At 35.4% G+C, this 26,840-nt stretch overlaps 1 protein-coding gene across 5 annotated transcripts in view; it reads left to right on the forward strand.

Moving 5' to 3' along the window:
• The first annotated feature begins 14,111 nt into the window (after positions 1–14,111).
• The window catches only part of LOC6739534 (G protein-coupled receptor kinase 1), a 101,178-nt gene continuing 88,449 nt past the window's right edge, over positions 14,112–26,840 (forward strand). For 2 of the 5 annotated variants that reach the window (XM_039292445.2, XM_039292449.2), the window contains exons 1-5: positions 14,112–14,432; positions 20,191–20,267; positions 20,328–20,401; positions 20,453–20,554; positions 20,611–20,685. In XM_039292445.2, coding sequence (XP_039148379.1) covers positions 14,320–14,432; positions 20,191–20,267; positions 20,328–20,401; positions 20,453–20,554; positions 20,611–20,685 — 441 coding nt within the window. In that variant the 5' untranslated portion in view covers positions 14,112–14,319. Of the gene's footprint in view, positions 14,433–20,190; positions 20,268–20,327; positions 20,402–20,452; positions 20,555–20,610; positions 20,686–26,840 lie in introns of those variants that run through there. The other 3 variants (XM_039292444.2, XM_039292448.2, XM_039292446.2) reach the window with 2 other exon arrangements.

Consider the following 26,840-nt stretch of genomic DNA (forward strand, 5'->3'; position numbering starts at 1 on the left):
GGTCACAGTTGACAAGGAGTCAACCAATCCACCTAAGGTCACATCCAAAAGGAAATCTGCGCAGAAAGCCCTTGTTCTCCAACCTATAATTCGAGCGAGAAGCGAAGCTAAACGGATCGAAGCTAATATATTGGACGAAAACGAGCGATAAACCACTGCATGCATTTTTAGGTGCAATCCGTTTAAAGATGTCAGAGTGGGAGCGAAGTGAGTTGCAAGCACAGGAGAAACGTGAGAGAGTAGTTTGCAACTTATCGCTTCAACTCGTTTATTTTGAAAACACACGTTTTTTTTGTTTTGTTTTTTTCCATTCTGTGAAGAACCTTTCTGGGTGGTTTCGTAAGTCATTATATAAATTAAATCTCCTTTTTCATTTCTATAGCAGTTAAGGGACGTTAAGGGATAACGTATCTATTTATTCTTCCATGAAACTCGGAGCATACAGGCATAAAGATTCGGCACTAATTTTTAATTAATTAATTTTAATTTTTAAATAACCCCATTTAATAATTTAAATTAAGTGCAATTACCGTCATCTACAGCTGTTCTTATCTTGATTATTTCAGGGTCACGCATTTGTTCAGTGTGCGAAATAAGCGTTAGTTTGCAATAATAAGGTACTTACGTGTTGCTCCTACTACTACCACTGCTTTAATCGACTCAATTATGAATTTTTCTCTAAGCTCCAATTCATCTGGGTCTACACCCCCGCTGTTTTTACTATCCTTCATGCGAAAATTATGGTCTTCTAACATATTTGACTGAGTCTGCTTGCTAATTTCACAGTGTTGCGTATTTTCCCAGGTTCTGTATTTAATAAATGTGGTTATATCTTTCCTGCTCTATTCTCTGGGTTACGGATTTAGCTACAGACTCTACGGTATTACTAATATATTCACTATTCTCTATGGATTTAGATAGGGGCTCTATGGCGTTATCACTTCTATCTCTAAGGGCATCTAATACTACAACTTGTCTACTTAACGTGTCAACATGAGGCAGGTTAACTATCGTATGTGAACTATCGATGAATTCTAATTACCATTTTGCTATCTTAGGGTTTATGGCTTTCCTACTCAATGTCTGCACTAAAGAATTAGAATCGGTCACTATTCCAAAATGTCTATGCATTAATTATCTCTAGGGTTTCTAACTCGAAATTATGATACCTAGAGTATGCTGCATTAGTTTTACCTGAATAAAACTATACAAGACATCATCTTGTCTCTGCATAAGGACGACACCAAACGCATGCGAGATAGCGTCTGTGCGAATTTCTGTCATACGATTAAAGATAAAGATCGCTAATACTGGAGGATTTGATAAAAGAGTTTTCAACGATTTAAAATATAAGTGTACTTCCTTAAGGGGCAATTGGCCTCCTTGTTTAAATAATCCCTTAAAGGTCTCGAAATTTTTGCAAAGGATAATACAAAACGCCTAAAATATGAGAAAAATCCCAAGCACGAATAAAGGGTGTTCAAGTTTGCGGTACAGGGAATTTTGTTAATGCATCAAGGTGTCCTTCACTAGGTGTAATAACACTACGTTTCATTTTATAACCAAGGAATTCATATTAAGGTTTTAAAAAATTCACATTTTTTTAGGTTAATCCCTAGGTTGTTCTCACTAATACGATCTTATAATTTCTTTAGAATTTCTTAATTTCTTCCTCTACAGTTTTGGTAGCTACGACTATATCATCCAACTTATCCAACCTGTAAATATAGAACTATATCATAGTTGATAAAGATTTCAAATTCCCATTTCGATAGCATTTCCCTTGTCCTTGTTTTTGTCGCCAGCACTTAGCCACCCGATATATAACCAAACTTAAAGTAAACACAACTTCCACTTGGAGACCAAGCCATGATCAACTTATTGCGCTTAAATCAAACTGCTCAGTCAGCAAATTTCAATTTCACAATACAGTGAAATAATTTCAGCATAAATCTCTTATCCTAACATAATTGAAAGTTCAAAAAGTTTCAAATGAAAAGCTTCTGGCCGAGGTTGATTGGATCAGCATTAAGAATTAGAAGATCAGTCTGAATCGGGAAGAGATCGTGAACAACTTCAAATCAAAGATAAGGTATTATTAAAGTGTATTGTAATAGAATAAGTGAAAAGTCTATCACCGAATAAATATTAAATAATAAAAAATAAAAATTATATTATTAAATAATAAAAAATAAAAATCATTTTATTAAATAATAAAAAATAAAAATTATTTTTCTAAATAGTAAAATAGTAACCATTCTATTTGGCGCCCAACGTGGGGCAGTGTAGTTAAGTAAAGTTAAATATAAAACGGAACTCGCGCCGCCATCAACTCACATTTTTAGTGGAAAACTTAAAATATCCACATTAATCCAACGACATCTAACTACTGTGACAGTGATCATGGAAAAACTTAATTGGAAATTAATTAATGCATAATCCAATTAAGAATATAATATTTAAAAAGGTAGACTGAATACTAAATACAAATTACAAGAACACAAGAATAATAAAAATCAGACTCAACAAGAAACACAATTAAAACCAAGCCGAAATCCAAATCCAAAAATATTCAAAAAATAAAAAAATCAACGCCAAGAAGGAAGGAAGAGCTAAGGGCAATCCCTCGCTACAACTAAATACAAAAATTGAAGGAGGACTTAAACAGATAATAATCAGGACAATAAAACTCAAGGAAGACCCCAACAGAAAGTAATCAGGAAAACTAAACGGAAGGAAGACTCCAACGGAAAATATCGTGAACAGAAAAAAATATTAAGTCTTTGAAATAAATTAATAAAATAAGAGTGAGATACAGGGAATACTATAAAGTTTTAAAATTAAACTTTACAGCATCAATTTTAACAATAAATTAAAGACAACAATCTGGAAAATTTTATAAATAGGTTTCAAAAATTATATTTAACAATGGCAAACGGAGGTTCGGCACCAATCTGACAAAGGAATTATTTAACCGATTAATAAATGTAAAATTGGGTGAAGTGACCAGAAAAATTGAAGGAATAGAAGAGCAGTTAAACGCTAGAAGAAATTAAGTGGAGGATTATAAAATCCAAACAATTTACCCAACTACCAAATGCGAAACTACCCTAGAGGTATATAAATCTTTACCAAAGTGAAATAACCCAATATGTAGGCTGGAGAGAAGCGGCAGAAACTGCCATGAGTCTATATTAAATTCAAAGCGAACAACATTTTATTTCTGCATGCGTGATATCCAGCGCCCCTAATCTGACAGTGGAATTAATTAACCGATTAATAAATGTACATTGGGTGAAGTGACCAGAAAAATTGAAGTGATAGAAGGGCAGTTAAGCGCTGCAGAAATGTAGTGGAGGATTATAAAATCCAAACAATTGACCCAACTACAAATTGCGAAACTACCTTAGAGGTAGTTAAGACTTTACAGGTTAACAGGTGACCCAATATGTATTCTGGAGAGAAGCAGCAGAAACTGTCATGAGTCTATATTAAATTCAAATATTTTATCGCTTTAACAATTCTACGTAATAAAATTTTGGGAGCAGCACATGATGCTCTAACTTACCATGGTACAGTTTTAAACTTTCAAGCAATTATTTCCAGATTGGATTTTATTTATAACAATAAAAGACCAATCCACATTCTCGAATCAGAATTAAGCATCCTTAGACAGGGACGCTTGAGCATTACAGAATTATACAACGAAGTAAACAAAAAAATTACATTATTCATAAAGAAAACTATAATGATATGGAAATGAAAGCGAAATAACTAAAGAAACTAATAAAACAATTAGGAGCAACGCTCTTAGAGTGTTTATTTCTGGGTTGAAGGGTCTGATCTCAGAAGCACTCTTTTCTCGAAACCCACCAGACTTTCCAAATGCTCTGGCAATGTGTCAGGAACTAGAGTCTAATTTGCAAATAAGTATTATAGATTTGGGAACGAAAATAAAAATCAGGGAAACAACCTAAGATTTAATCCAGTACATTCCAGACAGAATAATACATAAATATAATGAATAATAATTGGAATAATAATCAGAATAACAATTGGACGCCAAACGGGAACTTTGTTAACAAAAGACTAATATCGTGGAATCATGCAATCCCCAGCACGCCGACGTTGAATTATCCGTTAACAAAAAAAAGTAATAGCTCGTTGAATTTTCCGACAAAGAAAAATTTCATAATCTAAAAATAATGCCAAAATCAAATAAAAGATTTCGAAAATAAGATAAATAATAAAATTGAAAAGGAGCATTCTAAAATAAATATGCAACTTCCCAACTATTCGCTTCAAATATTTATTGTGACTGATCTTGAGTACAATATTACTGCACGCAGGCAGCCAAATTACATGCTAAAGGGAATCTCACAATAAGAGAAAAAAGCTTTTGGTTACCGCGACCATAAGAGGGAGACACAGTGCATTGACCTTATTACATACATATTTTCAACACTCCCTCTTAATGCAATATGTCAATCCTTACAGATAATGTTTTTTATTTTAATTCCAAATTCAAAATATATTTTTCTGTTAGCTTAAACCCATCCCTTGGATACACTTTTCATGTTTAAATCTATTCAAATTTTTTGGTTAGAACATCTGCTATCATGTTTTCTGTGGGTACATAATTAACTTCTATTATATTGTTCTTATACAGTTCCCTTATATAATGATATTTTATGTCTATATGCTTACTACGTGCTTGGAAAGTGTCATTTTTCACCAAGCACTGGGCACTCTGGTTGTTGCTATAAACCTTAGTTGCCTGGGTTTCACCAAATCCCATTTCGTTGACCAATTTCTGAACATACGCCACTTCCTTTGCTGCCATGGAAAGTGCGACTCTGTGCTGCTTAGAGAAACCACTGATTGTTTCTTTGAGTCCCACGTAAAGGCAGCTCCTACAGCAATACATGCCCATCCAGTAAAGGATTTTCGGTCCGTGGTGTCACCAGCCCAATCCGCGTCAATATAACAGTGTATAGGCACACCAGTACGCTCGTAGTGTAACTGCAAATCAGCTGTTCCCCTCAAGTATCGCTGAACTCGCTTTACACCGGCTTCGTGCTCTTTATGTGGGTCAGCGTTCCGTTGTGATAGCTTAATAACCGAATGCATAATATCATGTCGAGTTGTGATTGCCGGGTACATTAATGAACCAATCAGCGATTGAAAGCTGTCTTGATTCACCTTCTGACAATTGGCCTTGTCACATTTTACTTTAAAGCCTGCTTCTAGTGGGATGAGATTCGGCTTACAATTCTGCATTGAGTAATCATTGAGAAGGCTCTCAATATAGTGCTTGTGGCCAATCCTGATGCCACCAGTTTCTCCGTCACGTTCAATTTCGATACCCAGGAAATGTCTTAGCTCGCCCCCGTCTACGACATCGAATTCTTTTGAAATTGATGCTTTAATATCGCACAGTTCCTCCTTGCTTGAACTAGCTATGATAAGGTCATCTACGTACACTACAACAAGGTTCTTACTTTTTCCAGAATTACGGGTGTAAACACATGGCTCGCTAGGGCACGAAGAAAACCCAATCCTTTGCAGTACTTCATTCAGTAGTTTATTCCATTCTCGGCCGCTCGTGAAGATCACCATTCAATTGTGCAAACGAGACATCCATTTGGTTCATGCAGACTCCGTTTTCCACAGCCAAAGCAATTACTAGTTTGATTGATGAGTAGCGTGCCACTGATGAGAACGTATCCGTGAAGTTAACGCCGTATCGCTGAGCGCACCCTTTTGCAACAAGTCGAGACTTAAAGCGCTCGACCTCGACCATCTTGTTATCGAAATTGAACGTACGCTTCACTACAAAGACCTATTTCGACCCAATGGCCTTCTCACCTGCCGGCAAATCCACCAATGACCAGGTTTTATTCGCACGTAGGCTCTCCAACTCCTTCTGCATTGAGGTTCTCCATTCCTCAGAGTTTCGTATGGTTAAAGCCTCCTTGACTCATGCCGTTGACCATGTTGTATTGTTTTCGCGGTCTTCCAGGTTTACCAGTGTAAATCTTCTTCGGCCGTCCAGGTCCTCTGACTTCGGTGGCTTCATTGTCTTCAGTGGATGACGCTTCTCCCTCTGAATCGTGTTGCTCGACAGACGCAACGTCGTCATCGTGTTTATCTGACACATGGAAAACATCATCTTGTTTCTTACCCTCAGCAACACAGATTGGAAGGTGCTGCATCTCCACAAGTTGAATATCGGGAGAAGGCAATGTTTGCCCTGCCGTCATACCATCATCCTGGTCGTTTTCAAATACAATTACGTCACGAGCAACACAGACATTCTTCCTGGTAGGATTGAACAGGCGATATCCCTTAGAAGCATCAGAGTATCCAACCAAAATATTTTCTTCGCCCTTCGCAGTAATTTTCTTCTTAGTGGATTTATTCAGCACGATAGCCTTCGGCCCAAATTTCTTCAGGTGGGACACATATGGCTTTCTTCCAGTCCAAGACTCGAACGGTGTTACATCAGATAATGCTGACGTCTCAGCGCGATTCCGTAGATAAGCAGCAGTGTTGATAGCTTCAGCCCATAGTGAGTCGCCGACGCCTGCGTGAATCATCATAGTCCTTGCCATCTCGACCAGGGTTCGGTTAGCGCGCTCCGCTACACCGTTTTGTTGTGGGGTGTGCGGTACCGGCAATTGTCTCTTTATGCCGTTTTCTGTCAAGATAGATTGAAACGCTTTACTCAAATACTCACGCCCGTTGTCGCTCCTTAATGCTTTCAACTTCTTGCCGCTTTGGTTTTCGGCAAATGCTTTAAACTCCTTGAATTTAGCCAGTATTTTATCTCTCGTCTTTATGAAATACACAAACATGTATCTCGATTTGTCATCTAAAAAGGTGAAAAAATAGCGTGCACCTCCAACAGACGTCGCTTGCATTGGACCACAGATAGAGTACCAGAGTACCATTTCTTGTTTGATCATTTTGTTCAAGCTTGCAAAGTTTAAATGACCGAATCTCTGCTGCCACTTTCTCATCAAATTTGTCTGTGCAACGAAACATGCACTTTCAACTTTTCTTTCATTTTGGAACAGAATCAAATCCCTTTGCTGTTCAGCAATCAAAACAACTTTATTCTTATCATTCTTTCAAATTCCGCGACCGTTTTCGAACGACACACGAAATCCGTTTTTAATTACCTTCGACACCGACATAAAGTTGCATTGTAAATTCTTTACAAAGAGTACGTCGATCAATTCATATGATGAGTTGCGCCAGGTTATATTCACTGTACCACGACCGTCAGCCATAATATATTTATCGCCAGCCAAAAGAATGTGCTCTTTATGCTCTCTGAAGTTTTAAAACATCCATCTCTCACTCCACAAATGAGCCGTTGCTCCTGAATCAAGGCACCACATATTTATTGGCAATTCGCAAAGCTGTACAGTTGAACAGAGCTCAGAGAATGATTTCTCGGTATTTAAGTTTTCGCTCTCTCTATGTTCTCCTTTCCTTTGCCTACAGTTTACAGCTTTGTGGCTGCTGCGACCACAATTCCAACAATTAACTGTTCTTTTTCCGTTAGGCAGTTGCTGATTATTTACTTGCACACTCTTCTTCATGTCACTTTTTGGTTTTTGTTTCGCAGACCGAATTCCAAATGCACTTTCGTTCGCTTTTTGCAGAATGTTCTTCATTTGCCATACGCCTTTGCCCTTCCTCTTGTAATTTTATTTTTAACATTTTCAATGTGGGAAATTCATCGCGCGTTTCTATTGCAACTACGAAACTTTCAAACGATGCCGGCAAACTGGACAACAGGAGAATACTAAGTACCTCTTCTTGGATCACCAATTGGATTTCTTTTAATTTTTCGACAACCGCACAAAAATTGTTTACATGACTTGAAACAACTTCTGTTTCAGACATTTTTCGTCCTTCGCGTCGAACAAAGCCTTTAGCTCAGCACTATCATTTTCGTTTTTAACCACACGTTCACACAGTACCCCCCATAATTCCGCATGAATTAAGACACTCTTCATTTGTACAGCCCACGCACTATAGTTTTCATCATCAAGCTTTTCTATTTGGTTTATTGATGAACTCATTTTTATTTCGATAATTTTTTCGCATTAAATCTCCGAATCACAATATTTAAAGATACCGAATATTCTAATCCGTTTAGAAATATTCACTTTTATGTCCGCGTGAACTGGGCCCATAACCTATTCGCTTCAAATATTTATTGTGACTGATCTTGAGTACAATATTACTGCACGCAGGCAGCCAAATTACATGCTAAAGGGAATCTCACAATAAGAGAAAAAAGCTTTTGGTTACCGCGACCAAAAGAGGGAGACACAGTGCATTGACCTTATTACATACATATTTTCAACACCAACTTTCTGCAGATATTAAATGGCTGAATAGTAAAAAGGCTCCAGGTTCGGACAAAATAGATGGCATAACCGTGAAAAAAGAACCACCAAAGTGTGTACGATTTCTAACGTTTATATTTAATGCGATGTTAAGAGTTGACCACTTCCCAAGCCAATGGAAATGTGCAGAAATTATAATGATCCTTAAACCAAACAAGGCAGAAAATGAAGTGACGTCGTACCGTCCCATTATACTTGAAAAAATACTTTTAAAGAGAATGTGGCCAATATAGGACGAATTTGCTATCATACCCGAACACCAGTTTGGATTCAGAAGATTCCACGGAACCCCTGAGCAATGTCACATGATTATAAATAAAATTTTGTCAGCATTTGAGAGCAATTATCCAAGAGGATAAAGAGCAGAGATCCAAGAGCAGAGCCAACATCGTGCCTCAACTCAATGGGGCTAGTGCTGGCGCCGGAGCAGACGAAGGCTGTCTTGATTAGCTGCACGAAGGCAGTGAAGAGTCGAAGTTGGCAGTACCTCGGTGTACCGGGGGTCATGATAGACAGCAGGCTTTCGTTCCGTGAACACCTAGCCTTCGCTAGTTCGAAAGCAGCAGTAGTAAATCGGGCGTTATCAACCATAATGTTGAACATTCGAGGCCCAAAACAGGCGAGTAGACGGCTGCTGACGAGCGTCACCCGCGCGACCATGCTATATGCCGTCCCGGTGTGGGCAAAAGCGCTTGAAATAGAAAGCTACACTCAGGGCCTAAATGCTACCCATAGATTGTCGCCACTATGTATCTGCTTCAGAATAGTGTCCAACGAGGCGGCATTGGTGATCGCAGGTATACCGCCTCTAGACCTATTACCGCAGGAAAACAAAGTGGTCTTTAACCAAACCCACGGTAGAAGCCTCTCCCCCTGCGCCAAGAGGTCAATACGAGCAGCAGCAAGATACCCTCGAGACATTGCAGCACAGGTGGAACAACGGGTTTGACGCAGAAGCTGATTTTTAATCTCAAGCCGTGGATAGAACGGAAGCATGGCGAAATAGCGTTCCATCTAACGCAGCTGATGTGTGTGGGTTCTGGAATTGCCCTCCATGTTGTTACATTGTTATTCTTTTTAATTTTGGTATTAAACGTCTACTGAACGAATTAAAAAAAAAAAAAAAAAAAAGTACAATCACCCATCATCAATTACATTAATGTCTAAGTACAAAATGTAATCAAAGATCGAAAGCCCTTCGATTAAGCTTAGCTGTTATTTACACACAGCATCATGTTCCACAGTCTAGACTCTGTGGCAAGCCAACGTCCCCTAAACATTCGATCAGTTGTCGGTCGAGCCAACTCATATTACTCCAATTACTCCTATTTTTCGGGAGCTCCTCTCTTTACGGGAGAATAGACGTTTATAACTTTATTCTCTTAAACTTTGCTCTTAAGCTATACCAATCTGCAAACATGTCTCCATGAGTTAGTATACTACTGACAACGCTATCAATTGCGATAAAAATGGAATTATTGTACAAGTAGTTTACAAATATCAAACTAGTGACAAAAGATCCAAGCGCATCTTTTAAGATTGAACTGCGCGAATCGTCGCTAAAGTGAAAATAAAATCGAAATACAATTAAACCTTTTTTTTACCCGCAAAAGAACTACGTATAATCAGTAGTTGACACACAATAGTTAAACCTACTGCATACGGTCAATAAAAGCGTAAAAACAAAAAAAAAAACAAAAACTCTGATAAAACCAAAATAAAAACCAAAAAATTAAGCATAGCAACCGAGCAAGTGAAACGCCATCTGAATCAAGCTGTATGCCAAATTAGGCAAATACCAACATTCAGTGTTAATACCCTAGAAAAACTCACACTTCACTTCAAAAAAGTTTACTATTACCCTGATTATCAAAAACTTATCCAACACATCATAAGCGAATGTGTGATCTGTAACATCGCTAAAACCTAACATAGAAACACAAAATTAACCATTGAAACATACCCAGAAACCTTTAGTCGCAGAGACAAGTATTTCATGGATTTTTACTTAGTAAACAATAAACAATTCCTATAATATATTGACATTTATTCTAAATATCCTAAATTTAAGACAAATAGAAGATAAACATTTCGAAGAAACAAATAGAGGTAGGAAGGTAATACGCTATAAGTCTAAGTTTAAAAAGAAAATTAATAAAAGTGAATATAATAACGATAATTTCAGGCTTACTCCCGAGCATGATACTCATGTTATGCCTCCTATCGACAATTAGCACACAATACCTAGAAGTAACCCCTATCCAGGCCGAAAACGGCTACCTAATTTTTCAAACCGGATCAATAGATTTACCGATAAACCACGAATATCACTACTTATCTATTAACTTAACTAAAGCCGAAAATACTTATGAAAAACTTATTAAACAAACTCAACCTTTTAATAACTCACCACAAATGCAGTATCTAGTAGAAAAACTTAACAGAGAAATGAACGGTCTTGTTAACTTTATGGGAACAATTTACAAATACTTATTCGGTACTTTAGATCAAGAAGATAAAAAAGAACTAAAACAACAAATAGCCGACATCTCTAAAAATAATGTACAAATAAGCGAACTTAACCACGTAATAGAAGTCATTAACCAAGGAATCGAATTGACCAATCATTTAAATAATAACTTTGCAGGAGAACAAATGATAAATTTAACAGTTTTCAACTTACAACAATTCACTGAATACATTGAAGACATAGAGCTTGGTTTGCAACTGACACGCTTAAGTATCTTTAATCACGATTCATTAATCCACGTCAATTCTGAACAACTTCTTAATATTAAAACTTCAGCTTGGCTTAAATCTAAAACGAACGAAATTCTGATAATATCCCACATTCCAAGAGAAATAACCAAATTACCAGTTTTTAAAATAATACCCTACCCTGACGGAAAAAGTAACATACTAACCAACATGACAAATATTTTTCACACACTAATCAAACTTAAACGGCAAGTTCTCAAAGCTTAGTTGTAAATAAATGTATAACTCGTATACTAAACCACGTCCCAACACAATGTAGATACAGTAAAACACATTCTGATTTTGAAATAAAATATTTAGAACCTAATATAATCACATCTTGGAACCTTCCCAAGACTATCCTAAACCAAAACTGTATCAATAGAAGGCAATAACATGATAAAATCATTTAATTGTTCTGTCCAATTAGAAGAAATATTAATTACCAACACAATGTTAGACTATACTCAAACTATCTATTTAATCAATGATGTAACAAAACTTGAACCACTCGAATACATTCAGACAAAAGAAATAATCGAACAACACAATAAGACGAATAATATCTTTCAAATAATAACACTTACAACATTAATCATAATAGTTATTATTGTAAGATTGTACTTTATCTATAAATATAAAACTATACCCAAAAAGTTAATTGTAAAATTTAAAAATCAAACCCTAAATTCGATCATTCATGACATTCGATCACTTGGCGAGCCAACTGAAATAACAAAAACTTCCGCCCACACAGTCGTCTCAGGATTCTCCAATTACTCCTATTTTTCGGGAGCTCCTCTCTTTACGGGAGAATAGACTTTTCTAACTTCATTCTCTTAAACTTTGCTCTTAAGGCAATACCAAAATGCCTATATAAACGCAAACATGTCTCCATGAAGTAGTTCAGTACTGAGTACACTATCAATTGCAATAGCCCTGCTAAGCCCACTTTAACTGCGCAGTCCATTATACAGCCTGTAATAATCAATGGCTCTAGTTCTTCCTATATTGGAATTAATTAAAATGGGTAATAATATATAAAAAACCCAACTGTTTTCTTTTTTTATTAAATTCCCGGTCTGAATTCGTAAATGCATATAAATATGTAAAGGTATATAAATATAATAAAATTTCTTTTAAAATTATAGAAGATGCATTTCTTATTACTTCTAACACCATTCGTAATGATAGCCACTTCAGAAATAATTTATTACTCCAATCACGAATTTTTCTTGTTCAAAGTCAAAAAGGATGTTCTTACTTATGAATCATATGCCGACTTATTCCACGTAACTAATTTAGGTTGTTATAAAGATATAATCGATCTAGAATCAGGATATATAAAAAAGGATACAAATAAAAGGTCACAATTGGAAATTAATCGAATTAATTTTGTCACAGCTGATATCAACTAGATCAAAAAGGGGAATAATGGAGTTAGGCACTGCTTATACAGAATACAGAAAATACAGAAAATATAAACGCCTTAATCGAAAACAATAACTAACAATTTATTATCAATTCCAAATGTTTTAACGAGAAAAATCACTTTAAAAACATTTTTATTGATCTAGAATTGCCGTTAAGATATAACGATATAAGAAAATATCGTTTACGATTGTTAGCATTTGACTTGCAAAACAGTATTGATACTATTACACTGGCAAAAATGTATGTATTTAACACATAAATGTTATATAATGAAGACATTAAAGATATATTGAATAGCCAAAAAAAGCCTATAATTATTGCAGTTCTAATGAATATCTCCGTATTCAAAATTGTACTACATAACGAACTCTTTATTATTTATATCAAATACCCTATAATAACAAATAGATTCGAAATTTATTATGCCAGATCCATTTCACATAATGATGGAAAATTACTAATAAGCTATCAGGTCGCAAAATGCGAAAATACTTTCTAAGAAATATCTAATTTTAAGAACGAACTTTTAAATAACTATGGTATTATAAGTAACGATAAAACTTGCACTGAAATACAAGACAAAAATAAGAATATAGATATTATTCAAGAATGTGCCATTCTAATGGAAATAATAATGTAAACAATTCTCATTTAGACGAGTCATATTTAATAACATTCGACGGCACAACAACAATAATTAATATATCATACACTAATCTGGAGATATCAGATTATATAAAAGCCAACAGCTCAGAACTTACTCTTAATATCATTAATATTTTAAACCCATTTATTGAAATTTATAATTGGAAAATATCAATTTCATTTATATTATTAATTTAATCATTTGATTACTAGATTAATAACAAAATTGAGAAATATTATAATTGTAACCAAACAAAAACGGTTGGAACTAGAAAAAACGAATACTGAGAAAGAATTTTTAACAGAATTAAGAGAGCGTTTAAGCGAAATTCATAATGATTCGGGACGCGTCATTTTAGAAGGGGAAAAGTTATCCAATCATCATTTCCTTTGTCCTTAGCCACCCGATGTCGCCAGCACTTAGCCACCAAATAAATTACCAACTTAAGGTGAGCACCAGTCAACAAATTTCAATTTCACATTGCAGTAAAATAATTTCAGCATAAAGCTTTTATCTTTTAAACAGCTTTAAACATATTTCAAGGTTCAAGAAAGAAAAGTTTTTGGCCGAGGTTGATTGATTTAGGATTAAGACTTAGATCACTCTGATTCGGGACAAAATCGTAAACAGTTTCAAATTAAGGATAAAAAGAGTGTCTTGCAATAGTATAAGTGAAAAAGTTTATCACCAAAAATATATATAATTATATAAAAATTATTAATTTTAAATAACTAAACAGTATCAATTTATTATGTACATATCTGAAAACCTTAACCCTTCGCATTTTTTGAGAGGTTGGTGTAAAGGAATGGATATCTGTGAGAAGAGGTTATAATTTGGCAATATGAGTTAGATATATTTATTTTGCATTCCACACGGTCACACTAGATGAGGCCGAAAAGTACTTGAATATACATACTATTTATTTTTGTTGACAATAATGAAATTGACATAATGAATTGAAAAACGTGTTGTTTCAAAGTTAGTATGTGGAAAAACGATATATAAGCAACTTCATATGATATAACAAGCGAAAGTTACAAATAAGTGAAGGCAATGGCTGATTTGGAGGCAGTGTTGGCTGATGTCAGCTATTTAATGGCAATGGAAAAGTCCAAATGTACTCCAGCTGCAAGGGCAAGCAAGAAATTAAATTTACCCGACCCGAGGTATTTATTTTCTTTGATAAAGTAACAATTAAATATATAGTCGTAGTCTTTAATGTACCAATTCTATTAATCAATGTTTAGATATTAGTTTGCGAAATTGATCAACAGCTATTCATGACTATAATGTTTTACAATAAACCATATATGTAACTGAAAATACGGTGCTTATGTTTCAGATCATTATCTTAGGAATGATTGATAATTTTTATACTGAAATCGTTAATATATTAAAAAACTGTATACGTATATATATGTATGTGCTTATTACCACACTAAAAACACTTTTGCGAAACTATTGCAAACCACTGCACAGAACTGCTTTAATTTCAAGCTGGCTTATTTCTGAATTTATATTAAAATCGGCCACTGTTTTGCCGTTTAGTTATTTTACGAGTTACGTTGTAAGTTATTTATCATAAAAGTGCAATTCCAAACCAGAGAGAATGCTATAGTCGAGTTCCCCGTCTATCAGGCACCCGTTACTCATTCATACGCGAAATTTTATCATTATTCTGGGATATCAATAGATATTGGGGAATAAAATGAACAAAATTTAAAAACTAATTCCAAGTATGTGCGTGACCGGTTCAGCGGTTTTAGGGTGTTAGAGTTGGCGCGGCAAAAAGTTTTTTGTTTGCAAATTGATAGAAATTTTCAAGATTAATAAAAATGTGAAAAAATTTCAGCACATTTGTATACTCGTTACTCGTAGAGTAATGGGGTATGCTAGATTCGTTGAAAAGTATGTTACCGGCAGAAGGAAGCGTTTCCTACTATATAGATTGTATATATATTCTTTTATCAGTATCTTAGGAACTATAAAAGCTAGAAGGTTGAGATTCAGCATACAGATTCTCGAGACAAAGACGCAGCGCAAGTTTCTTTATTCTTTATCAGGGTTCGATCTGAACATATCCATCGATCTGACCATATCCGTCTGTCCGTATGAGGGCGGAGATCTCAGGAACCTTACCCTAGGACGCAGCGCAATTTGACCCATGTTGCCACGTACATTCTAACACCCACAAACCGCACAAAACTGCCACTCCCACACATATTTTTTCAAATTCTTATTTGTTTTGTAAATTTCTTCGATTTAAAAAAAAAATTTTGCCACGCACTCTTATTACAATTAATATTCTGACTGTTCCTTTGAAACCCTTTATATATAGATGCATAAGGGGAACTATAGCATTCTATCTTGTTTGTTTATCTTTATTTTCAAAAGTCATACGGGGATTTCCAACTCCTCCTTTGTGACCTTTGCAGCTATATATTTAGCCCATTTCGGAGCGCAGGCCAAAAAAAGATAGCTATATCTAAACATATAAATTACAACAATAGCAAAAAGGGGCAATCACAAATAAAAGTTGTATAAATGTCAGTGTCTACTGACCCTCCTTGAAGGAGATCGAGGATTGAGGTCCCTCGGTTGACTTTTATTATAATTATATAATTAAGCCTCATTGGGCGAGTACTGTACAGGGTTTCCTTATAATCTAGTTAAATTATTAGTGTGGTAGTTTGTTGAAAGGGTTGCTGTTTTGGGAATTTTTTTTTTTTTTTTTTTCTGTTTTGTCCTTAGATTTAAGTGGGTTACTGAGTACGTATGATTTTTCTTTTGTGTGGGATTTGAGCTTACGCACCGAATCAATCGTGTTCTTTTTGGTATATATTAGTGACATTGTTGTGCTAGTGTCCATATCACCGTCTGTAGTAGCTGGTTGGGAGTGTTCCGGTTTGCCAGAGGATGTCGTCGTAGCTAGTAGGTTTCCTGATTAGTTGCGATTGTTGGTAAGTTGAGTATAGCCGTGCTTTAAGCACAGGAGACCCGACTTACTGGCCAACTGACACAACTAAACTAACGGATTTAATTGACTTCTGCATTACAAGAAATATAACATGCGAGAACCTAACAATAAAACCATGCCTAGACCTCTTTTCCGACCATTCCCCAATATTAATTACATTACATGGTGGGCTAGAAGAAAACGAAAACGACTCCCCTTTATTTAACCACAAAACAAATTGGAACATGTTTCGCGACATTTTGGAACAGAACATGGAAATAAATATCTCTAAAGACAAAAAACGATCTGGACTCTGCAGTAGCATATTTAAATGACAACATCATTTATGCATCAACGCAATCGACAACTATAAAAATGATCGCATTAAAGAAAACTCCCGCTTTTATTAGAGACAAAAGCGTAAACTTAGGAGGATATGGCAAAGGTCTAGGCATCCAGAAGATAAAAACAAACTTAATAGAGCAACAGACGAGCTCAAGAGAACTCTCAGGGAAGACCGGCTTCAATACTACCTTAGCAAACTTGGAACTTCCTTATCTACAAACTATTCCCTATGGAAACCGACCAATTTAAATTTACTCAACTATACACAAGCCACCTATAAAAAGAAACAACAACACATGGGCAAGATCATGGACAACGACAATGCTGAGCTTCCAAGACAAATCACCAACTTTAATTGTGCAATTAAAACTATAACAAAGGTAGAAATTAAATCTCACATAAAACAAATTAAAAACAAGAAAGCCCCCGGATATGATTTAATCGGAGGAAAAATTCTTAAAGAACTACCGGACGGTATAATCACCTATATTAGAAACTTGTTTAACGGAATCCTTCTTTTGCAGTACTTTCCCAAAACTTGAAAGGTAGGCCAAATTAAAGCAATTCCAAAACCAATCAAAACCGCCAATACTGTAAGCTCGTACAGACCAATAAGCTTATTACCTGTCATCTCAATAGTATTTGAAAAAGTCCTATTTAATAGAATCGAGACAATCGTAAAGCAAAAAAACATAATACCTCCTCACCAATTCGGCTTTCGGAAGCAGCACTTGACTGTCCAACAGGTCCATCGAGTAATTAACAAAATAACAGTCGATTTTGACAAAAAGAAGTTCTCCTATGCTGTGTACTTGGACATTGCTAAAGCATTTGACAAAGTATGGCACAAAGGACTGCTGCATAAGCTAAGAATTATACCACAATATAACCTATATACCATCCTTCAACGCTATATAACGGACAGATATTTCTATATTAAATACGACAATGTATGATCAGATAATATGCCAGTGTCAGCGAGTGTTCCCCAAGGTAGTGTGCTTGGGCCCATAATATACCTGATTTATACCTCCGATATCCCAGCGCCAACTACCCCTGGATCAATGATTGCGACGTTTGCAGACGATACTGTGTTAATGTCGTCAAGCGCGTGCGAAAAAACAGCTGCAAGTACACTACAACAAATCATGACACAAACAGTATCCTTTGAGAGATGGGGTATCGAGATAAATAAAGACAAAACTCAACAAGTAATATACATAAAACGACAACCCAAAAACGTCGCAATTAAAATCAATGACAATCAAATATTATTACACCCAAATGACAAGTACCTTGGACTAACTATTGACAGCACATTCTAAATAAACGAAATTAAATAAAAAACAAATTTCGACAAATTAACTGGCTAATGGGAAAACACTCAAAATTAGAATTACATAATAAAATTACACAATATACAAGGTGATAATAAAACCAGAATGGACGTATGGAATAGAACTCTGGGGAACTGCCAGTAAGTCCCACTTACAGCTAATTCAGCAAACGCAATCGAAAATGCTCAGAATAATCACAAAAGCTTAATGGTACATGATTTAAACATAGAAACAGTCAACGAAACTATTAAAAAAGCAGCAAAAAACACACAAATCAACTACTTAGCCACCAAAACTCAAACTTGAGACAAATACCGATGACAGGGTTGGAACCAAGAAGATTAAAACGCAGTACTCCAACAGAATTAAACTATTAAATTATTAATGTATTAGCGTATCCTTGCACTGGGAAGGGCTCCTACTTTTCTTTTTCACATATAGTCAACCAATTACTTATTATTAATTTAAAAAAAAAAGCAGATTGTAATTGGAAGAAAAATAATAATAAAAAAAAAAAAATAAAATAAAAAAAAAAGTATGATGAATTAAGTTTGGTTTGTTTTCTTGAAATCACAGGTTTTCGACGTTCTTCCAGTGTTTTGGAACACTCTGGCTGATGGAAATGGCGTTGGTCGTATAGCTTTGATGCAGTTTTGTGGTCTAATCTTTAAATTGTTTTTATGGCTACAATTTCCTTTTGTTTTATGATTGTTGGGCAGTTTTTATCCAGAGAGTAGTATTTGCAATTTAAGCAAAGATGTTGGGAGGTTTGAATATATTATTCCTTTGGATACATAAGGTGTTGTGATTTTAGTGTTCTGCTTTCTGATTCTATCCGTTTGGGGCTTTGTTATAATCTGTGAGTTTTGGCGAGATGATCTCTATAGCAAGTCTGTCTTCTATGAAGTTCGGACTGATACTGACAATTTAAATTAAAACAAGATTCTATAGCCGAGTTCCCCAACTATCAGTTTCCTATTATTCAGCTAGTGGGAATGCGAACACGAAATGGCATCATTTTTCCGGGGTATCGATAGGTAATGGGTAATAAAAATATAAAAATTGTTTAAAAGTGTGGGAGGAACCTATTTTGGCAGTTTGTGTGGTGTAAGAGGGGTGTCGCCAAAGTGTTTTCATAAGTATTGGCGTGGAGGTTTTGTTCGGTTTGTGTGCAAAAATCGAGAGATATACAAGTCTAATAAAAATATAAGAAAAAAATATACATTTTTTCAAAAGTGTGGACGTAGCAGTTTCGGACGGATAAACTTGCGGTTTGTTTATGTCTCTAGAATTTTTTTGCTTCTAGCTTTCATAGTTCTTGAGATCACGACGTTCATACGGACAGACAGGGCCAGATATACTTTATATAGTCGTAAACTCTTCCTTCTTCCTGTTCTTCCTGTACTTTTCAACGAATCTACTATACCCCTATGTGTAACGGTAAAAAAAAAGGAATGACAATAATTTCGTTGTTTTAATAATAAAATCGATTCTTATTTGGTATATTTTATTATATCGCAATTAGTTAAAATCACAAATCATATAGTTAAATAGTTAAATAGTCACAAATAGTTAAAATATCGATGTCTGCCTTACCTTCATTATTTGAGAGAACCTAACCCGGAATATGTTTTGAAGTTCAGAGAGAAAATCAGAAGCAATCGGTTTAGCGGTTTAACATCATCGACCAGAAGATCTGCGGGCAAGCTTCAGAAGGAAATCACCGAAATATGGTCGACCGGGGGCGGCTCGATACTGAGGGGTTTAATTAAAGTGAACTCAGACATTGACTAACTCCTAAATTCAATCGAGTGTCCGAAGCCGAGCTACAATCGAATCGCTACAATTGCAAATCTGTTTGTCTTATGTTCGTTTTAAGTCGGAAAAGGTATCCAGTTCAATTTTTATATTAAGATAACAATAATAATAGCTCCGATGGCAATACTTAAGTCTGCCTCAAATAGGGTAGTTCCCTCTCTCCATAAAATAAACTGATAACATATATTACTACCAACTGTCGCAGCAGCTCAGCAGATACCTTTTCATATCACCGACGTGGTAGTTTCGTTGTCAAAAGCTTTTCGATTTCGAGATTACATGTAGGTAGGAGGTAGAAAACTGAAAACAGACAATATATTAGCCTCAACCGTTTGAAAATTCCAAATTTTTTTAAATCATTGCTACCGCTTATTAAATTAACATATACAAATTTTAAGTATACTGTAGCCAAATGAGGATTTTATCGTTGCTAATTTGAGTGTATAATCATCATATTTTTTATTTCAGTGTTAGAAGTGTTATGTATAAATATTTGGAAAAAGAAGGCGAACTGAATTTTCATAAAATATTTAACGAAGTTTTGGGTAAGTATGCGTGTACATACGTAATTTAAAATATTTCTAACTATGATAAATTATTCACAGGCTATTTGTTGTTTAAAGACTTTTGTGAAAACGACTCAGAAGAACCTATACAGCAACTTAAGTTTTTTGAACAGGTACGGTAGCTTTTCCTTATTTAAACTTGTGTTAACTTTTGTTTTATTTAGATAAAACTCTTTGAAAAAACAGAATGTTATGATGAGCGAAAAAAAATGGCAAGGGATATTTATGACAATTTTATAATGGAGGAAATGCTGTCCCACACCTATGCAAGTAACCAATAATCAAAATTGCTCAAATTTAATTTCTCAACTTATATTTATAGGAATACTCCAAACATGCTGTTGCGAGTGTACAAAAATATTTATTAAAAAATGAGGTCCCGGTTGACTTATTTGAAGTAAGCTATTTTATTAAAGCAATATACAATACAATAATTCTATGGATGGTTTTTGGGTGATATTTTTATGTTAACCGTTGCACTGTGGTCCAGAATTCGATTTTTTTGGCATAAAGTCTAAAAATTTAGCTACAGACTTGAAACTTTGTACATTTTGTTGTTAAATCACAAATAGTTTGCACAGAAAATTTGAAGTCTGTGCGACCACGCCCTCTCTTGCCTCCCATATTAACTACTGGTATGGCTCAGGAGTCAACGAAATATCATTTTTTTTTTTTTTTTTTTTTAAAGTCGTGTATGTTGTTGTTTTAAAAATAATCCCCCTTTTCTTTTTCTAGTTCTACATTTTAAATTTCCGAATCTGAATTCGAATCAGAATCAGATTGTGAATCCAATATTTTGTCTCATGGATCAGGTTTAAAATTAGACTGTATTTCCAAAAGACTTATTACTGCCTTCGGAAGTGGTTTTTCCTATTTTTTCTCTCTCGTTCTTTTAAACTAATTGTTGATAATAGTGGGTCCGAGTTATCAATCGCTCTGTGGAAAATATCACTCATCCTATTGATCCGAATATCTTTTTTTGCATGTGATAGTCGGTCCCTTTTGTAAAGCTTATTCCGGGCTTCACTCGTATTTTCAGTTTCCTTTTTAATCTTTCTCCTTCATTTTGGTAAGATAAGTTTCGGCGTCCCATTTGCTTCGGTGTCTTGGAGTTTTCAAAATCACTAACAAGAATTGTTATCTTTGACGCCATCTACTTGGTATGCTTGAAAATAAATCGGTCTAGTTGTCTGTTACACTCGGGCAGTTTTTTTTTAATAAATAATTCAAAATTTACTATTTTTTTGTCAATCTTTTCTGTCTTTTTCGATTCCTGATTATTGTTGTTGATTGCGGAATAAACGTAATTTGAAACATAACTTTTTTGCCTATTGTTACGCCTCCAAATGTCCAGGAGGTCGCTATGTCTGAACTCAAAATTGCCTATATAAAATCAAATTTTTAAGAAAACGAGCAAAAATGGGCAAAAGATATTACTTTACCGTGAAAGACAATAGTTAAAGGTACAAACTGACGTTTTTAACTTTTGTCAGAAATTGTCAGAAAATTAGTTATACTCCACGAAACACAGGGGACACGTTAGAATTTTCTGTTAAAATACACATAAATTGGATGTCACACAACATAAAAACAGTACAACTATACATATATTACCTACATAAGTTAAAAACATCATACCTTGGCATTTATTTTCCATATTTTACTATAATTTTTGGATGCGTATTAACGATCATACCACATGCAAAAGTAAGCAAGTAATTTTTCGGAAATTGCATTCTCTCAATCAGCTTTTTAACACTTCAACTTTAAAAGCTCATAAAACGATTTAGTGAAGCTTTCGGTCAATTTCGTTTTTTGTTTTTATTTATATGATCAATTTTCTATTAGAAAATAATTGCTAGAGGACGATATATTGACATAAAAATTTAGACTTTATGCCAAAAAAAACGAATTCTGGACCATAGTGCGTTGTAGGAATAATTCAGAACTTATTAAAAACAAAAATCACAAAAAACGCTAGAGTCGAGTCGCTAGAGTTTCTCGACTATCAATGACCTGTTACGCAACTAACGCTATTTTTTTTGGCATTTCGATAGAAATTGGTACAAAAAAAAAAAAAAGGTGAAAAACATGAAAAAAAAAAGTAGAAAAGTGTGGTCGTGGGGTTATGGGCGGTGAGTAGGAGTGGGTGTGGAAAAAAAAATGTATGGTATAATATGGTATGGTATAAATGAAGCAAGAGAGAATGCTATTGTCGAGTTTCCCTACTACCAGATAACCGTTACTAAACTACTGGGAATGCGAACGCAAGATTTCATCATTTTTCTGGGAGAAAAAATTTAAAAATTGTTTTAAAGTGTGGGCGTACCGTTTTGGTCAGAAACATTTTTCACAAGTGTGGGAGTTGCAGTTTTGGGAGGTTTTAGGGCGCTTTCTTGGGCGTGGCAAAAAGTTTTTTGGCAAATCGATAGTAATGTATAAGACTAAGAAAACTATGAAAAAATATCGAAAAGTTTTTTTAACAATGTGGGAGTTGCAGTTTTGGGGGGTTTTAGGGCGTTGGAGTGGTCGTGGCAAAAAGATTTGGCAAATCGATATAAATTTACCAGATTACTAAAAATGTGAAAAAATATCAACACATTTTTCAAAAGTGCGGGCGTGTCAGTTTTGTGCTGTTTGTGGGAGTGACAGCATGAATCGCTGCGTCTATAACTCTAGAATCTCTATGCTGAATCTCAACCTTCTAGCTTGTATAGTTCCTATATAGTTCCTATAGTTCATATGGACAGACTGACATGGCCAGATCGACTTAAGAATATATATCAGTATAATCAAGAATATACATATATACGGTATATAGTCGGAAACCCTTTCTTCTGCCTGTTATATTATTTTCAACGAATCTAGTATACCCTTCTACTCTACTCTACGAGATGTAACGGGTATAACAATGTTTAGAAACTTCAAAACCATTTAGCTATGCCCTAAGAAGAGTCCCCTACTCGGAGAAAGAAAAATTACAAAAATTGCTATATGAATATTTAAAAGAGGGTATTATTGAACCTAGCGAACCAGAATCTGCTTCACCAACAGTTTTAGTCAAAGGAAAATAGGATCGTATGTCTCCATGCATAGAATTTAGAAAATTAAAGAAGGTGTTAATAATTTAAAAAGCTTAAATTTTTTAATCCTTTTTCAGATTAGCCCAAAACAAATTAGCGATAAGAATGGATAAATGTGAGTTCCTCCAGAAAAATATAAAGTATTTAGGATTCATTATAAATGGCGAAGGCATTAGAGGTGATGATAAAGGGATAGGCACCATACAACATTTTCCAGTTCCAGTCAAGATAAAATCCTTTCAAGGTTTCATAAGTTTATGCTCATACTTCCATAGATTCATAAATATTTTTCAACATTTGCGAAACCATTTTATGATCTGTTGAGAAAAGATAAAAATTAAAATTAATTAAGTTAAGGTAAAGATAGTGCAGGCATCCGTTTTAGCCGTTTATAACTTCAATGACAAAATAGAACCGCACTGTGATGCAAATGCTCTTGGTTTCGGTGCTGAATTTTATCAAAAGAAAGAGGATAGAAAATTGCACCCCATATTATATTTTTCGAAGCGAACAGCCGTCACTGAGACAGAATATCACAGTTTTGAACTGGAAACAATGGCAATTATTAACCCACTGCGAAGATTTAGAATGTATTATCAAATTTTGAGGTATAAGCTAGCATTAATCAATAAAAATGTATATCCAGCTAACTCACAAATACGTACACAAACGCGTTGTTTGGTGTCGAGTTCTTTAACGGAAAGGTCGAATAAAGCCATATTGATCAAGACAGCGTTCACAAACGTCAAACTGTGAAGGGGTGTGTTCATGTAGTGGTCATTGGTAAGGCGTATTCGTTACATGATATGTCATGTATTTCTGGATATTATTTCTCTTAAAAGGACTGAGGAGTAGGGCCGAAGAATATCTAAATGGATTTTTCTGGTTTCGCTTGTTAAACTTTAGCTTACTATTCCATCTATCTGTGTAAAGGAGTTTTTGGTTGGAAATAGAATTTAGGGATTGAAAGTGTAGTTAGTTTGATTGTTGTGGAGGGTGTGCTGGATTTGTTGTATTTTGATAGAGATGTGTTGGTAGCTTTATGTATAATTCCGAATTTAAATTTTTTACTAGGAATAGTTTTTATTGGTGAAAAGGGGACATTGAGTTTATGGCATGTGTGTATTATTCGGTCTGTAGTGTTGGGGATTTTAAATTTCTTATGGGGCGTTTTAACTAGATTTTTAAGGTGAGCGTCGTATGAGTGTAGGTGGTTGCTGGTAAATTTCCGACAGGATTTCTATCCTGCGTTTCATAGTGTTTATTTGCGATTAAATTATTAGTTTATTCGTTGGTGTTGTTCTGAAAGCTCTTAGAGCTGCTCTTATTTCCAGATTTTGCATAGTTATTATTCCATTTGTTAAGTATTTTGGGTAAATATAAATGTCAGTTAGAGAATATCGAATTTATTATTTGATGTTGGCTCGCGGCTAGTGCGTTGGACATGTGAGAGAAAGGAGGACCACATTAAGGTTCTACGCTTGCGGTACAATATCGAAAATGTAGTGCTTTTTGCCACTTCTTTGGTCGCAATTTCTAGGGAGAAGGTAAATCTGGGCACATGGTCGAATTAATATCCGTTGACTTACGGTATGACGGAAAAATTTGATTTGTCGACGTAACAGTTGGTGTTGTATTTTTTGGATGAAAAGGTGCTTTATTATTTTATTTTTAATTTTTATTTTCGAAAGGCATAGGGAGAATTTCCCCCTTTGTGACCTTGGCAACTATTACTTCAGCCCATTTCGGCGCGCAGGCTAACAAAAGTTAGCTGTATCTAAACTTATAAATTACAACAATAGCAAAAAGGGGCAATCACAAATAAAAGTTGTATAAATGTCAGTGTCTACTGACAATCCTTGAAGGAGATCGAGGATTGAGGTCCCTCGGTTGCCTTCTATTAAGCCTCATTGGGCGAGTACTGTACAGGGTTTCCTTATAATCTAGTTAAATTATTAGTGTGGTAGTTTGTTGAAAGGGTTGCTGTTTTGGGAATTTCTTTTTTTTTCTTTTTTTTCTGTTTTGTCCTTCGATTTAAGTGGGTTACTGAGTACGTATGATTTTTCTTTTGTGTGGGATTTGAGCTTACGCACCGAATCAATCGTGTTCTTTTTGGTATATATTAGTGATATTGTTGTGCTAGTGTCCATATCATCGTCTGTAGTAGCTGGTTGGGAGTGTTCCGGTTTGCCAGAGGATGTCGTCGTAGCTAGTAGGTTTCCTGATTAGTTGCGATTGTTGGTAAGTTGAGTGTGATGAATTAAGTTTGGTTTGTTTTCTTGAAATCACAGGTTTTGGACGTTCTTCCAGTGTTTTAAAGCACTCTGGCTGATGGAATTGGGTTAGTCGTATAGCTTTGATGCAGTTTTGTGGTCTACTCTTTAAATTGTTTTTATGGCTACAATTTTCTTCTGTTTTAGGAATGTTGGGCAGTTTTTACCCAGAGAAAAGTATTTGCAATTTGAGCAAAATTTGGCTAGTTGCAACTGTCATCCTAAGAATAGTGGGGTTCTGAGCGATTGTTGCATATCTTTGGGCTTTGCAGAATTTAGTAGGGTGTCCGAATTTTTGGGAATTTCTGCATTTAAGTGGTAGGGTGATGTGGGGCCATACATTGACGTGCTTATATTCATTCATCTTTGTTCAACGGTTGGTGAGACCTTCACCTAGTGCGTAAGCGCCTCTTTTGAGCTATGAGAAGCAAAGTATCTCTGGTCATGAGGATTCGGTCGGCAGCGGGCTGCCGTGATGGGCTACGATTCGTCAGTCTTACGCCTGACTTAACTATATTAGTAAATGAGTCAATGGCGTCCTCACGGTTTTGACTAGTGTTAATCGCAGCGTTTGGGTCCAATGTATCCTGAAAGTGATCTTTGAATCGTTCCAAGTTGTGGTATTGATATGATAAGTGGTAGATGGTCGGAGCTCAGATCAGCAATAGCAAGCACGTATATCAACATGGATACCCAGAATACCCCTCGTCTGCGCAAAGTCAAGATATCCTAGTGATTCTCTTCTGCCGTACGGATATCTCGTTGGGCCACCTGTTGTAAGCACGTTCACCTTCGAGGCTAGTATGAGATTCGCAAGCGCATGTACTCTATTTTTGCACCGTCCCGCTCCAAAAAGCCAGTGGGCACATTCCAGTCACACGCGACTATGAATTTAGAACGGTGAATTTCCAGAATGACATCGAATTCGTCAAAAGTACATATGAATCACGAGGACAGTATACCGCTCCAAAATTAATAGGACCGAGTGCTGTTTCAATAGCTGCCAAAGCTAGTTGCACCTTGTCAGTGTCAGTGGCTATTGGTGTAATAGGAAGTTGGAAAATGGAAGACCTGATGAGAATCACAGCCCCTCCTTTCGCGTTGCCAGCGCTCGGATTTTTGGCAGTATAAGCATCGTAACTTAATAATTTGGATGCTTCCGTCCCTGAGCAATGTGACTCGCTGATAAGCAGGAC

This window comes from Drosophila simulans, chromosome 2R (genome assembly GCF_016746395.2).
Source record: "Drosophila simulans strain w501 chromosome 2R, Prin_Dsim_3.1, whole genome shotgun sequence".
Lineage (NCBI taxonomy): Eukaryota > Metazoa > Arthropoda > Insecta > Diptera > Drosophilidae > Drosophila > Drosophila simulans.